The sequence below is a fragment of the Hordeum vulgare genome, chromosome 4H, assembly GCF_904849725.1.
Source record: "Hordeum vulgare subsp. vulgare chromosome 4H, MorexV3_pseudomolecules_assembly, whole genome shotgun sequence".
Lineage (NCBI taxonomy): Eukaryota > Viridiplantae > Streptophyta > Magnoliopsida > Poales > Poaceae > Hordeum > Hordeum vulgare.
Window position 1 is genome coordinate 152,259,883 of NC_058521.1, and position 15,263 is coordinate 152,275,145.

Here is a 15,263-nt window from a genome sequence, read left to right on the forward strand (position 1 = left end):
GAGAACCCCTCCGAGATTGGATCTCTCTGTGTGTCCTTCTGTTTCTGCGCTCCCAGATTCTGCCTTTCACCGTTTCTTAAATTCCCGGAGATCCGTAACTCCGATTGGGCTGAAATTTTAACACGGTTTTCTTTCGGATATTATCTTTCTTGCGGCAGAAGAAGGGCACCAATGGCATTAGGGATTGGTCACAAGCCTGCCAGGCGCGGCCCCACTCCCAGGCCGAGGCTAGGGGGCTTGTGACCCCCTCGGGCATCGTTTCACGTTGATTCTTCTTCTCAAAAATCATAAATATTCCAAAAAAATCCCCGTAGGTTTTTTATTGCGTTTGGACTTCGTTTGGTATGAATAATCTGCGAAACAAATAACATGCAACAAACAGGAACTGACACTAGGCACTCGATCAATATGTTAGTCCCAAAAATAGTATAAAAAGTTGCCAAAAGTATATGAAAGTTGTAGAATATTGGTATGAAACAATCAAAAATTATAGATACGACGGAGACGTATCACATCCTCATGGAAAAAACATCCTTCAATTCATCCAATATTCCTCATTCATTGCAAATATAACATTCCTTCAAATGTATAACTCAATGCAAACATTATTCTATTGGGATTGTCATCAATTACCAAAACCACAAATGGGGACTGCATGCACTTTCAACGGCCCAAAGGGGTGACATAGGAGCAACGTGCGAGTCAGTGTAGCCATAGGGAAAACCACGGGGTGGTAGCACTACGGCCCGAGATGCGACGTAGCGGAAGCCCGATGCTTGATCGGTGGAGGGGCGCGTTGTACTCCAGAGAGTCTTCATGAGACATACGGAGGCGCGCACAACTGACACACCAGATCGATTGCATGGCACAAATGAGGTGGATCGCGGGTAGACGGGTGATCATCCGATCACGCGCGAGATCGGGGACATCGTTCGATGGAGGCAGAATGGTGGCATCCGGGATGAAGCTGGCGACAACGATAGAGGCCAGCAGCCGGCCCGACGCGGTCGACCAGGCAGTCGATAGCCGATAACTGGCGAGCCTGATGCGGCCGGAGCCAGCGAGCCCGCGGCGACCGAAACCGGCAAACAAGTAAGCCAACGACGGGGCCAGCGAGGAGACGACTGGGCGGCCGTTCAATCGCGACGGAGGTGGGTGGTGATGCAGTTGTCCCGGTCGGAGAAGGGCGGCAACGATTGGCACAGGGTGACATGCGAGAAGACGCATGATCGAAGGCCGTGAGGGGCCGCTGCATCACGCGAGGCCGCCTAGTCGTTGTAGAGGCCGGGTCCCGCCAATGTCGGGATACAGGCAGGGGGTCGACAGCGGCGACGCGCGACGCAAACCGATCTTAAATCGGAATACCAAAAAGAAAACGCCGATCAAAGCGACCGACGAGAGAGAAAACCCGGAGCAAGGGCTCGTGAAAAAGACTCTCTATGGCATCCCGTCAACATGACTGGTGGACGAATCCTAGGTACGAGGGCGGCGCGGAGCGAAAGCGGCGACGGCGGCTAGGGTTGGATTGATTAGGCTGATACCATGTTAAAAGAGTTATAGAGAGAGACTGCAGTGAAACTATTGGCTGCATTGCTTGAGCCTCGTGGGCATATAGATATGAATACATGATTTATTCGTTGTACAAGACAAGTCAGAATACTTTCTAATATATTGTATAATTCCAATTTAAGCACGATACTCAACAAACGTGGATAATCTAATCAAGTGAATTGCAATTCAGATTAGGCCTGAAGTCACATCCCATGTAAGCTAACAAGAAAGCTTGGCAACTATATTTTTAATTTATATAAAATTATTAAAAGTAATTTATAGACATATATTATTACAACTTTTGTTTTTGAGGAATACATTAATGCTACTCCCTCCGTCTCGGTGCATTAGGCATCTTAGAAGACGCACTGCAACTTAGGCACACAAAGATTGCATAGAAGAGGAAACTAAATTACAGAGGAAGCCAATCACATTATTCCTTTCTCAACTAAAAATGTGCTATTAATTAGAAGACCTCTTCAAAGTCAAAAAGAATACAGTATAAGTTACATGCATTGGTTCTTCAATTAATAGATGAAGTCAAATTAATATGCATGCAACTAGTATTATTGTAATGTGACTTCGTGTTTTGGGATTATTTTATTTTCATAAGATGCCTAATGCACCGAGACGGAGGGAGTACTTGTTTGTGTTGACCCTGACAACTTTTTATCCTGGCTTCGCCCCTATTTATGTTATGTGTTATTTTTTACGTCGATGTGTGTTGGTAATTTCATTATCGCGCCAAAGATGTTATCAGATAACAATTATTGCATGTGACCAAATATCTTGCCTTATGTTTCGCATAAAAAAGGGGCAATCAAACACTATATCTTTCTTATATCCCATACAGATTAAAGAAAATGCAGACAATTAAACTAAATGCATATATTATTTTTAGGCCCTATTTGATAACAAAGAATTTTTGAAGTATTTTTAGAATACTGCAGTTTTTGAGATTATCATAGTTTTATTTACAATGAGGTGTTTGGTTGCCTATAAGAATTGTGATTTTAAAACTGCAGTATTGGAAAAACTGTGGTTTTTTCTCTGCATAAAAAAAAGAACCCCAAACCTTTTTTAAAAAACAGAGAAGGCGAAAAGAAGGGGTGAGACATCGTTGTCTTCTTCATGTGTACTCGCTCGATGACAGAGAGGTATTTCGGCACCTCCACGTGCAGCTTCGACGTGTTCCGACGGTGATGCGGAAGAAGGCGAAATCACTCCGTCTATGCTAGCTCGCCGACGCCTTGTTGTGGGTGCCCTTCTGCTTAACATGTAAAGTGGAGTCTGCTTGTGGATGGTTCTATTCTATGCACGCTACGGGCAAGATCTAGCCAACTACGTAGCTCGATATGCGCATTGACCGCTAGCAACGGCTAGCTAGCTAGCTACAAATGCATGCACCATCAACGGCTAGCTGGTAAATTTTACAACAATATGTGGCGTAGCCAAACTGGTTCTCTGCATTGTGAATACTGTAAAAAATGTTGTTATATTAAAACCATGGTATTTTCTACCTATAGGTAAAATTACTGCAGTTTTTAATACTTTAGTTTTTTTACTACTTTGTTACAAAACAAGGCCTTATCTGTTTTTCTTTTTAGCCCCGCCTTGTTGAGCCAGACTTCATGGGACAGTCTCACGCAAAACGGCTGCCAAACACGACCCAAGCATCCGTATCTTTGGTCTTATGTCTCCATATGTTAATCTACAGATGCCGGCTTTCCACATAGCCGCCTTGGCCGGCCGCTAACTCCACTTCTAATTTAGAAACGAAAAGTAACTCGAGAGGTCCGTCAAAGCTAGCACCATCCAGTAACTTAAACTATAATATCGTGCAAGAGGGACTGAGGGAGCACAGAAGAGCCAATCGGCTTATTCTTGACAATCATCCATGGAGGCGGATAGCGGTGCAAAGGCAAAGCATATCATCCTCGTCCACGGCGTGTGCCATGGAGGCTGGAGCTGGTACAAGGTGGCGGCGGGGCTACGGTCTGCGGCTGGGCACGGCTACCGCGTCCATGCGCCGGACCTAGCCGCGTCGGGCATCGATGACCGCCGGCTGCCAGAGGTGGCAACGTTCAGCGAGTACACGGGGCCGCTGCTCGATGCGCTCCGGTCGCTCCCGGCCGGGGAGAAAGCGGTGCTCGTTGGCCACAGCCTTGGGGGCCTTAGCGTCGCCCTCGCCGCCGAGATGTTCCCGGACAAGGTCGCACTCGCCGCGTTCCTCTCCGCTTACATGCCGGACTGCGCGTCGCCGCCGTCGCATGTCCTCATACAGGTATGATGTGATCGACCCCGTTGCCATACGTGATACTGATGCACGTACTGTACATTTTAGGTAGAATTATGCATTGATTCTACCTCGCCATACCTGGGGCGGTCCTAAAAAACCGGTGATTTACAAAGCCCACACCCAAGCCCGGCCCGGCCGTCGGGCCTAATTTTTGGGCCCAAGCCCGAAGAAAGCCGGCCTGGCCCGACATAGGCATAAAATCAAGTTTCCACATGCCCGAACCTGGCCCAGCCCGGCCGTCAGGCTTAATTATTATGTCCGAGCCCGGACCGTGGGCATGGTCGGGTCGGGCTGGGTCGGGCTTTTTCGTACCGGGTCGCCCGAGCCGACCGGGCGAGGGTGTCCATGGCCAAATATAGCATACATAACAAAAGAATCTCATTGTTAAATTTTTTGATAAAAATACATAATAATATCATGAAGATATCAATTACACCCAACTTTTACAACAACGTAATGCACTAATGGCATAACGAATGCACACAACCAAACAACAAAGAAGCTAAAAAGAAAAGTCCCACTACAAAGTTTCAATACTTGCAGCAGCACAACCATCATCAAGACAACGCCTCACGTCCAAGTACTCCAAAAACGACGCCCCAAAAAGGAAACAGTGCACTAGCACCATCGTCGTCCGATCGTGAATCTTGGGTTTTCACCGTAAAGATAATTCTCGCTCTCAAAGTAATGTCTTCAACAAGGCCATTGCGAGGCACAACCATTTACGATCATACCTTGAAGTTTCAGCCTAAAAGATAGGACATTGAATTTCACTTATGATGTCGCCCCACTTACATATCATTGCTACAAATCCCGAAACTCCAAGCAAATTTCTCAAATGATCGAATATCAATTGCAACTTGCAAGCTGTAATCTACTCACGTGATAAATACTCTTTCAACATTTTTAAAATTATAACCGACATGATACTATAATTTTGTAAGGTATTTAGAAAACGAAAATGCTATATCTACGTAATGTCGACTTAATCCTACATAATTTTTACAGGTGTGGGCCCCTTCCACCCCGAATATGCTAGACCATAGCCTAACTAATCCTTTTGCCCCCCCCCCCCCCGATTTTCATGTGTGTGGGCCCCTCCCACCCCCTTCAATTCAATCCCAAGTCTCCATGCTTTCTTGAGGTAAAGCAACACTTTATTACTTACTTGTGCGTGGGCATATCACCCAAAGCACATCCAGCCACACAAGGCGAAACATCAGACTCTCAATACAGTGGTTTATAAGTAATACACTCGTACCCAATCTTAGCTAACTCATGAGCTAGTATTTGCCTCACGAAGACACGCTATGACCTCGTTAAAAGAGAATCACATCTTCATTTGAAACTTCAGGTCCTCAATGACTGGAGCATACGTTGACGAGTCGGCTCTAGTAAAGTCCAAGGATTCTCCTACTAACTAGGAGCGAGTTTCAAACGTCACACGCATCACACCAAGATCAGCAGCAATAGCGACAGCACACTCCAGTGCTTCCAGCTCAGCCCCCAAAACGTCAAGTCTAGATGCTTTCAATCAAGTAAAACCATACGTTAGTTTAAAGTAGGTCTAGCATTGCTCCTCCCACCCCTTTCGATCCAATTTCAACCATCCATGTTTTATGTTACTTAAAAATGGTAAGTTATGAGATGAAGAAATTCGGGACATCTAGCCCCCGCATCGTCCTCCCCAAGGCGGCTCGATCGCTGACCTCCTCTCCCCGGTCGAACCTCCCTCACGCTACTCCCCTCCCTCATGTCGCCGCCAAAAGCTCATGTCGAGCAAAGCACGTGCAGATCTGGCGGCGCCGGGCCGTCATTCCTTATGCAGAGCGCTCACGAGCCGGGGAGCTATGTGTGGCGGTGGGCGACACGACATGACTCCGGCGCGCGTCGCCTCTCTATTGGTGGTCGAGGATGGTGTGGTGGATGCGTTCGCGACTCTCCTCCCACTGGTCTTGCCCCGATCCGGTGTTTCCCTCCTGCCTCGGCGACCCGTGGTCGTCGGGGATGGTTGGTGGATTCAGCTTGGAGGTCTCCACGAGAGGATGCTTTGTGATTCACGGGGGTGGTGATGCTCGTCATTCCTCGCGGCGCTGCTGTTCGCTCCAGCTTGTAGTGTTGCCTTCTGGCGATGCTGGCGTGGGCGGTGTGCCGACCGGCTTTGTCTTGGCTCGGATCCGGTGTGGGGAGACAGGGGCATGTTGGTTCCTGTCAGATCTGGTCTGATGTGGTCCGGATCTAGTCGTGTGTAGCGGCGGGGCTGCAGTGGCCCTTCTCTCTGGTGGTGCAGGGAGCAGCGCTCCGGGATGAGTCGATGCTTAATGGAGGTGGTCTGCTCACTTGGGCGAAGGCCCTTCTCCTGCGGGTGTTGCTAACCTCCTTGGAGGCGGCGCTATCATAATGGCTTACCCCTCAAAATCCGGGGGAAACCCATGTTCCAAGTCTGCATGGAACGGAGGATGGCAGCGCATTTTACGTCGTATCCCCTCTTGAAGGCATCATCTAGGTTCGCCCCGGTTGGTCTCGGTGGTGGCTGCTCGTTGCGGTTTTGCCGGTGGTGGTGGTGCCGCTAGATTGGGGTCTATGGTGGTGTGTGCTCTGTGGGTGAGGTGGTGGTGCTGTGTCTACGAGATCTTGGCTCAGCCATGCGCTGGATTGGTTCCGACTTCATCTGAAGCCGGTTTAGCGAGGTCATTATCCTACTCAATGGATCACCTCGTTCTCATATGGCACCTCTATCTCTACGGGGTGTTGTTGGGTGACGACCAGACTGCCAATGTTCAAGGCTCTTCTCCTTGCTTGGTGAGATTAAGATGTGAGTTATGGTCCTCCTTGCGGGTTGTGCTGATGAGATTTGTGATGGCGGCCAGTGGTGGTGGTGCGTCCAGCTTCGGATCCTCGAACGACCTCTTCCTTGGCGGGGTCTTCCGGTGGTTCTGTTGGATGTATGTGTGTGCGCGCGTGTGTGTGCTTTTTTGGTTGTATCTTTTTTTTCCTTATGTACGTTCGTTTACTTGAACCTATCTTGTATGGAGCCACGTGACTTCTAGGCAATAAAAATACAAGTGGTTGAGCGCCCCTTGAGTTAGTGTGTAAGGTCTCGAGCGTCTTGATGGCTAGCTTAAAGCTAATTCGCTAGCTATATCCCATAGGCTTCGTTTGGTTACCCAAAGAAGAATCCGGGTGTGGTTTCTATGCTCTCAGGGATTGGGTGATCCCCGCCATGTCACCCAACCCGCACCATTCCCCATCCATACGAATCCGTGTGTGCATAACCCGTTCGGTTGATCCCCTTCTAATCCGTACACAAAGACAACAACCAGTCACCCAGCTCGATGAAATTAAAAGACCACCCGGTCTATAAATTTTATCTCAAGTAAACAGCAAAATAGTTGATGTAATACAGATTTTTCATAATTTATATCAAATAAACAGCAGAATCGTTGAATATATAATACAGATATTACATAATTTATCTCAAATAGACAGCAAAATATTTCTAAAGATTCTCAGTTATTCCAAGCTGGAGTCGGTCAACTTTCAGAAAATGGTTTACAATCTCGTCAAAATTGTTGAAGATATACTACAGATGTTACATAATTTATCTCGTCAATGTCCCTTCCATAGTGATTGATGCAGTGCATTGGCAATAAAGGCAGTTAGTCCATATGAGAGAACTAATATAGTATACATGAACAAAGAAATAAATATGAGATATCTTACTTTTGGCAATCAATAATCAAGTAATCAAGTGAGCAAAGAAATACTGAAGAAATATCATGACCAACTAGCAAAAAAATGGACAACAACACGATAAAAACTAAAAGCATATGCATTGCTCTAGGCACATAAAATTGAAGTTTGTGCTTATAGTTATCAAACAACAACAGCACCACCATCAAAGGCATCAACAAATAATGGCATGTCTTCACCTGATAACCTTTAAACTAGATTAACAAGGGCAACAATTAGTGGATCAACTAGTATCAATACCAGCATGCCCATTTGGTATTATGAAATCTAGTGGACACCAATGGATGCACACACTACACATATTCTGGATGCTCAATACAAGTATGCATGCAAGTAGCTACAAGTGGGATTCTTGCATATTCTAGATGTTCTTGCAAGGAAATAAAAAAAACAAGGGAGCTTCATGTGAGTACCTGAGTTATTCCATTTCAGTTCTCAACCACATAAGAGCAGTCTCCGGTCTGGCACTCATGAAAATCTCTCGGTTCTCGGGGATCTTGAACACTCGGAAAGCCTGGACTTCTTCCTCGGGTGTGATATCCATTGTTTTTCAGCACATCGATGTAGTTTTTGATAGAGTTCTCATCCACAACTCTTGGCTTGTTCCTCTCATCTTCCATCTGCTTCGCCCTTATTTCCATGTATTCTCCATCATTGGAGCCACATCGCTATTTTTCCCCCTCCGCCTCTTTGGTTCTTTTTCTTGTCCATTTCTTGAGGGTGCACTAGCCAAACTGGGTTGCGTTTGATGGGGCTCCACAACAATATTTTCTTGGACGAACACCTCCATGATTGAATCTTTGGATGTACTTGATCAGGATTGGAGGCTTCAAGAAATGCTTAGATAGAGTAGGGATGATGTTGAAGAAATTTTTCATGTCCCAATGTAAAGTATCCCCGCTGTGACCAAAAGGAACTTGAAGATCTTCGAAGGAAGAATTGTGGGATAACATCCACAGAAACGATGCTAGTTTCTCTTTGACTTTAATTCTAGTGTCAGACACCAAATTCTCGCATCGAAGATAACCAACCAAAGATCTGAAAATATGATGTTCCATCCTAAATCCTAACACGCAATTTTTGATGTGTCCTTCGAGTAACTCATTAACAAACATCTCGCGTGTTAGCAACGACGTATGATGACGCCGAATCCTTGGCTCCCTACTAGCAACTCCATTGGTCTCCATCAAATGTAGTGCAGGGTAAACAAATAGCATCATTTCGTCCTCCTCCTCCTCCCTCTTCCTAATGCAATCCCTCATATATGAATCCATTTTATGACTAAAGAAGAAAAAGTCCACTAGTTATTACTACTACAAAAGTAATATTGCAAGGTGTCCAAACAAATGTCCATGCAAAAGTAACTAATAGTAATATGTAGGAGTACATTGGTACACACAACAATCACTAATCAACAGATGATTTTATTGGATTGTTCCTTTGGGGTCATCATGTTTTTGTATTTAAGACAAGACCTAACCTTCTAGGATTCTATCCTCTGTGTAATGACATAGGAAGTATAAGTGAAAGAAAATCTGAACACTACACACCACACCATGGAAGCTAACAAAGTTTGCACATGTACAAAATCAGTCCCAAAATCACCGGAGCGGCAGCAGGGACAACAAGGTGACATTTTTACCTCCGTGTGGGCGTTGGCCTTGCAAGTCCGGTCGAGCTCCTACCCTCACCTCCTCGCTTCATTCGTCTCCTCCCCTCCTCCTAGTCTTGTCCTCTCCCCTTCTGGATCAAAGGGGAGCTGTGCTCTGCACGGATCTGGCAAAGAAACGCAGCCGGCGGCCGCTCTGGTCGATTTAGGCACGGATCTGGCCGAGAAACGCAGGCAACGCGGAGTAAGTACCTCTGGTAGATTCGTGGAGGACGAAGGGAGAACGCTCCCAGAAGGCTGGCGCTTCTTTGTTCCTGTCGATGTCGTGCCCTCCGTCCCCGCGGCCGGCACCTTCACCGCCGTCGATGTCGCCTAGGGTTTGCGAGAGGAGAGGAGCGACTTCTGTTTTTTGGGAGGAGAGACGGGGGTTGATTCCACTTGAGGAGAGGTGGGGGTTGATTCCCTGCTGAAACCCGACAGTTTTGGAAGCGATCGGACGGGATGTAACCCCTGTCGGGTTTAACCGAAGACAATTAACGGGCTCACATGGATTTAACCTCGGCCGGGGCAAAACCCCGAGGTTTGACCGGGTTTCGGCTTGAATCGTGGCGGGGGTGGGCGTAACCGAATGAAATTTTAGGGCTTGTTTGGTTATCCCTCCCACAAGGGGATTGGAGTGCATTGGAGGGGATTAAAGTGAATTTTGACTTGTAGAGAATTTAATCCCTTTCATTCCCCTCCAAACCCTTTTAAATTTTGAAAAACCAAAAAAAGACGTTATGTGAGAATCCAACCAAGACAATACAGTACTTTGGCCAGCTTTCGTACGTGCGTGTATTGATGGAAAGCACTCGTCGGTTGATCGCGTCAACTCGAGGCTACGCCAACATTCTTGTCCGATTAGGGTTAGGATGTGCCACCATGAATTCCAGCATCACTCGTGTATCCTTCCGCTTCTGCTCCATCATACCGTCAACCTCTACCATCGGCATTTTACCTTATTGCTCGTACATGGTGGAAGTGGCTAAACTTGATGGGCTGATATTTTTAATAAAATAAATGAATATTAAGAAAACTTGTCTAACTTAAAATTTGGTTATAGTTTTCCTAAGCATCTAGTTCTATCTTTTGTTTTTTTAAGAGCTCGACGGGGTCCGTGACAGAGTGTGGGCGGAACAATTCCGAGCATCGGCTCCTCATTTCCTAGAGGATTATTTTTTCAAATAGACTTATATATCTGCTAATCGATGTACTAATCATTCAGCGTCTTGGTCATCCCTAGCCATTTTTGTGTCATACACTCATCACCCCCCCCCCCCCTAATATTTAGTTCACACTCCGCCACTGGACGCGGTCATGAGTTTTGGAAGTTCAAAAAAGGTAGTCTAGTTTAATCATTTGTTTGCAAGTTATTGTTATAAATTTCACCCTGTCGCCATTTTTCTACAATGATCTTTTATTGAAGTTTCCCGAACAGACTTCTGAGATGATTTTTTTGCTACTTCATTATTCTCCCACCTTGGTCCCTACAACGATACTTGTCCTTTCTCTCAAGATGAGTATGTTAAGGGAGGGACAAGAACACAGAGGCGGACGAGGCATATACTAGCGTCCAAAGATGAAAAGATGAAACGGAAAACCAGTTTTTGCGCCTTAAATGAGATTCGATAAAAGCAATTGCACACCTTGTGACGCGCAATGCACATGTTTGTCATAGAAACTGTGGAGGGGTTAGGAGTTAGATGCCAAAGATCATTACAAATTAGTGTTTGAATACCTAGAACCAGATGACATTTGTGCCCAAAATCTAGACCATTGTGATTCAATTTGTCGGTTGTTGTCATTTTTGCAAAACAAAAACCCGTACATTTAGCGAGATTAATTTGCATCCACCCATAAGGTCATATCAAATTTCATCTACGGAACTTCTTTGTTATATTTACAAATTAAAGGAACATTGTTCAAACTCGACCCGTAGTCCACCATACATTAGTTTGATATATATAAATAGGACTTATATGCAATTTAGACCTACATGAAATTTACTTAAGTTGCAACAATGACAACCACCAACATGCGTAAATCTCTTGATATCATAAGTGTGCAGTTAGGATTTTGGCTATGTTAGATCTGAGCTTAGGTTACAGTTTCCATGAAAACTATCACAATCTAAGTCATACTATGGTTTAGCAAAATTTCGAATGGCCGTCAAGGCTTACAACACATGCCACGTTATAATCGGCACCATGTCCATTTCGAAGAAAAAAAATCCGCACCATACATTAGAATGTGTGGTGAATGGTTCCTATTTGCGCATGTAGCAGAAAAATGGTGCATGGTCCCTATTTGTGCAACGGGGATACCCAGTTGCCCTCACCATGCTACTCTCACACTTCAGGACATATGTACTCCCTCCATCTCTGAATATAAATTATTTTAAAGATTTTACTAAAGACTACATACGGAGCAAAATGAGTGAATCTACATTCTAAAATATGTCTATATACACCTGTATGTCGTCTGTAGTGAAACCTTTAAAAAAACTTATATTTAGGAACGGATGAAGTACCAGATAGATGGCATGCTTCCTATTTGTGCATGTAGTAACAACGGCTTAATGGTTCTAAAAAAGATTCCCATATGGGCTGCTAATTTATTTACAAAACAATACACCACTTTATTAATTGCTGATGCGGATGCATTACGTTCTTCTCTCTTCCGAGTAGCATGGTGCGGGCAATTGGGTATCCCCGCTCGATAATGAGATGAAACCCCAGGATGCAGATGGAAGACTCCCGGCTTCCTTCATGTTCGGGCCGCAGTTTATAGAACAAAAGTTGTACCAGTTGTGCTCACCAGAGGTACGTCAATGTTCAAGAAGAGCAAAATGAGCCGTTGTTTGATACAAGAACCAGATCATGACCAGATCATGAAATACATCTCCTAATTACAAGTTTTGCTAATGAATTCGGCATGCAGGACATCACCCTTGCGAAATCTCTCATACGAGTCGGCTCACTGTTCCTGGAAGACCTGCAAGCCCGGCAGCCATTCACCAAAGAACGCTACGGCTCGGTGCGCAAGGTTTATGTAGTATGCAAGCAAGATGTCACCATACCAGAGGCGTACCAAAGATCGATGGTGGCCAACAACCCGGTGGACGAGGTCAGGGAGATCGACGGCGCAGATCATATGGCGATGCTCTCTGCGCCTGATCAGGTTGTCAAGTGCATCGTCGACATCGTTGAGAAATATAACTAATTTCATGGTGTCGATGGATACATGCACATATACGGGACAAAAAACTTGAAAACCTGCTGTAATAATCGAACGCATTGCCGTGTGGGATCCAGTTGTCAACAGTTGTTTGACCTTCGCGAGCCGTCCGGGTCCATCAGTCAGACAAAGGACCAGACTTACGAGACATGCGTATTGTCATAATGGTTTAATGTTAATGGTGTAACAAAGCGCACTAACCTCTTATGAAGCAATCACCGGTGCAAACGCAGCCATCGCATACGGTTCAAAACCCCTATGACACGACTGGTTTGATGTAATTTGGACAAAGTTTTACACGATTATTGAATCAGTTGATTGCTTTTCTGAAGCTGTTGTATCAAAACGTCCCCACGGTACAAGTCTATGTATCACAGGCGCAATTACCTCTTTCTCAAGCAACCTGTTGTGCCCACCTAGGAACTCTGCAGTGAGAAAATAAGAACATGCCTTGGCCGCCACATGCTCATACTACTTGGTCTAAAAATTTCCATCGAGGCGTCGTATCATTGCGTGTCGTGGCGATATAGGTGTGCTGCGTCAGATGTGACTGGCCATGAACTGGCTAGGCTGTACCAATGGACACTGATGGTCTGATCAATCGAGGAGTCGCGGGTCACGCTGCGATGCGCATCTTGTAAAGTCACGGGCCGATGCAGACCACTGACGTACTGTACACTGCATGCATGCTTCGCGTGCGTAATGTGTCCTTCTGTGGCGAACTGCTAACGGGAATCCATCTCGGGGGGTAAAGTCAGTCAGCGAAAGGACCGCTACTGCTATTCTTGTGAGTTGTGATGCACGGAGAGGCATGGAGATTTGTGTGGGTTGAAAGAAGCCAAGTGTTACGGCTGTGTTGCTATAAATCTGAACAGCACAATGTGGTTATCGATTTAAAGCTGGGCGCCATTAGCTCGTTCGGCGGGATGAACAGGATCGGATTCTGAGGACCTTGATGTTTTTATATTTTATAGAAATGTGTACACCTCCGGTTTGATCAATGGATTCTCGTATTATTAGAGCTTTTGTTTAAACTGTATAGTGGCGTGTTGAGTAGTAAAACTAGATTTGCTTGTGATTGGTCGTTGATATCCTGGCTTTCCTAAGGCTAGCTAGCTTGAGAAATCATATCACGACGGAATCAATATGCAGTATCCATCATGCACTTTCAATCGATCATATATTTTATAAAAAACTATATATTAATATCGTGAAGATATCAATTGCATTCGGTCTCTCCACTAACAAGATATCGAAAGACATCAACTCATCAAAGATGCACACAGCTAAGAATAAAAAATAAAGAAAAATAAATATAAAGACCCCGTTGTGGTGATGAAACACTCGCAACAGCAAGACCCTAACCCCACCAAAGACACCCGAACTACATAACAGATTCTCCGCAAACGACGCCTTCAAGAAGGAAACAATGCACAAGTGTTGTCGTCGCCCGATCAATTATCTTGAGTTTTCACCCCGGAGAGAGTCCAAGATTCCCAAAACAATGTCTTCGCAAGACCGTTGCGAGGTACAATCAATGGAGGCCACACCTTCGGCTTTCATCCTGGAAACCCCAAAAATGTTGTCCACTTGTGTTGTCGCTCCTTCTTGTCAAGGCCGCCGCTACAAGTCCTCAACACCCGACACACAGGACAAAATGTGCCGTCGGTCTACAACGCAACCAAAACTCCTCTCCGCAATTGCAAGTGTTCGATCGCAACCACCATGACTTTCTTGAACACCGTCAACGCCGTGGAAATCTATACTTAGAGATGTCCCATGACACCGGCAAGACAACGAAGCTTCACGCCACACCCTCATGAAGCCTCTTTGACCGAAGATGAGGGTGTGTCCTACCGCATCAATTTCGATCTAGATATCCAGTGATCCCATACGCAAAAAATAGAGATCTTCGAGAGAAAGACCAGAACCCATTGATGTCCAGATGGAGGAGCCCTGCATGAAACAGACTGAAGTTTTGGAACACGAAGAATAGCATGACCAACCACCGCAGGGCTTCCCTGGATCCCGACCGGATCTGGACTAGCACTCCTGACAACCTTCTCCGACGCAGCCCAAACGGCCACGTCACTGGTAGCCGCCACCACGCCCATGTAAGGATGCGAGATATGTCGCCGGTCGCCGGGATCCTGAGCCCCAATGCACACCGACGTTGTTAGGGCATTTTTCTCCCGAAGTGGTTTTAGTGGTTGATGACAATGCTTGTGCGGACTAATCGTGTGCATTGAGCATTTCAGATAAATCATGACTAGGCACAAGACAAGTCGATGCTCCTCGGAGTCTTTCAAAGACGGTTGCTTTCTACGTTCCACTTTGGTGGATTTGAGTCGTAAGAAAGCCGTAGTATTAAGACGGGGTCCGCTTCGGAAAGGTTTGGGTGGAATCAACACGTACACATTTCTTTTGCACCACCTTTCCTTGCTACAATTGGAGCTCCAACCTTGTTATACTTGTATGTGCAAAAGGGCCAGCGGTAGTACCTCTAGTACAACAGTAGTAGTTTATTACTACCGCTTTAAGGGCGGTAGTACTGCTCCCTGAGCGGTAGTAGTTTTTTACTACCGCTCTGTCGGACTTTTTGTGCATCCTTGTGCCTCCAGAGTGGTAGGCACGGTAGTATTTTCTTACTACCGTGGTTGGTGAGCTGCCGGGCGGTAGTACCGCTCTTAGCAGCGGTAGTACCGCTTGGCCAGTGTAGTTGGTGGGTGGGTAACGGTTGGATTGTACCCCCCACTTTATAAAGGTGTCTTCTTC

At 45.8% G+C, this 15,263-nt stretch overlaps 1 protein-coding gene across 1 annotated transcript; it reads left to right on the forward strand.

Moving 5' to 3' along the window:
- The first annotated feature begins 3,317 nt into the window (after nt 1–3,317).
- LOC123448220 (salicylic acid-binding protein 2-like) lies at nt 3,318–12,675 on the forward strand. The gene is made up of 3 exons (XM_045125049.1): nt 3,318–3,835; nt 11,939–12,073; nt 12,192–12,675. The coding sequence occupies exons 1-3, from the start codon at nt 3,449–3,451 to the stop codon at nt 12,471–12,473; spliced, it is 804 nt and encodes a 267-aa protein (XP_044980984.1). The 5' UTR covers nt 3,318–3,448; the 3' UTR covers nt 12,474–12,675.
- Nucleotides 12,676–15,263: the final 2,588 nt, after the last annotated feature.

Coding starts and splice junctions, on each gene's coding strand:
- LOC123448220 (XM_045125049.1), top strand. CDS start 3,449: ATGGAGGCGGATAGCGGTGCAAAGGCAAAGCATATCATCCTCGTCCAC. Junction 3,836..11,938: donor CGTCGCATGTCCTCATACAG/GTATGATGTGAT, acceptor TCTTCCGAGTAG/CATGGTGCGGGCAATTGGGT. Junction 12,074..12,191: donor ACCAGTTGTGCTCACCAGAG/GTACGTCAATGT, acceptor TTCGGCATGCAG/GACATCACCCTTGCGAAATC.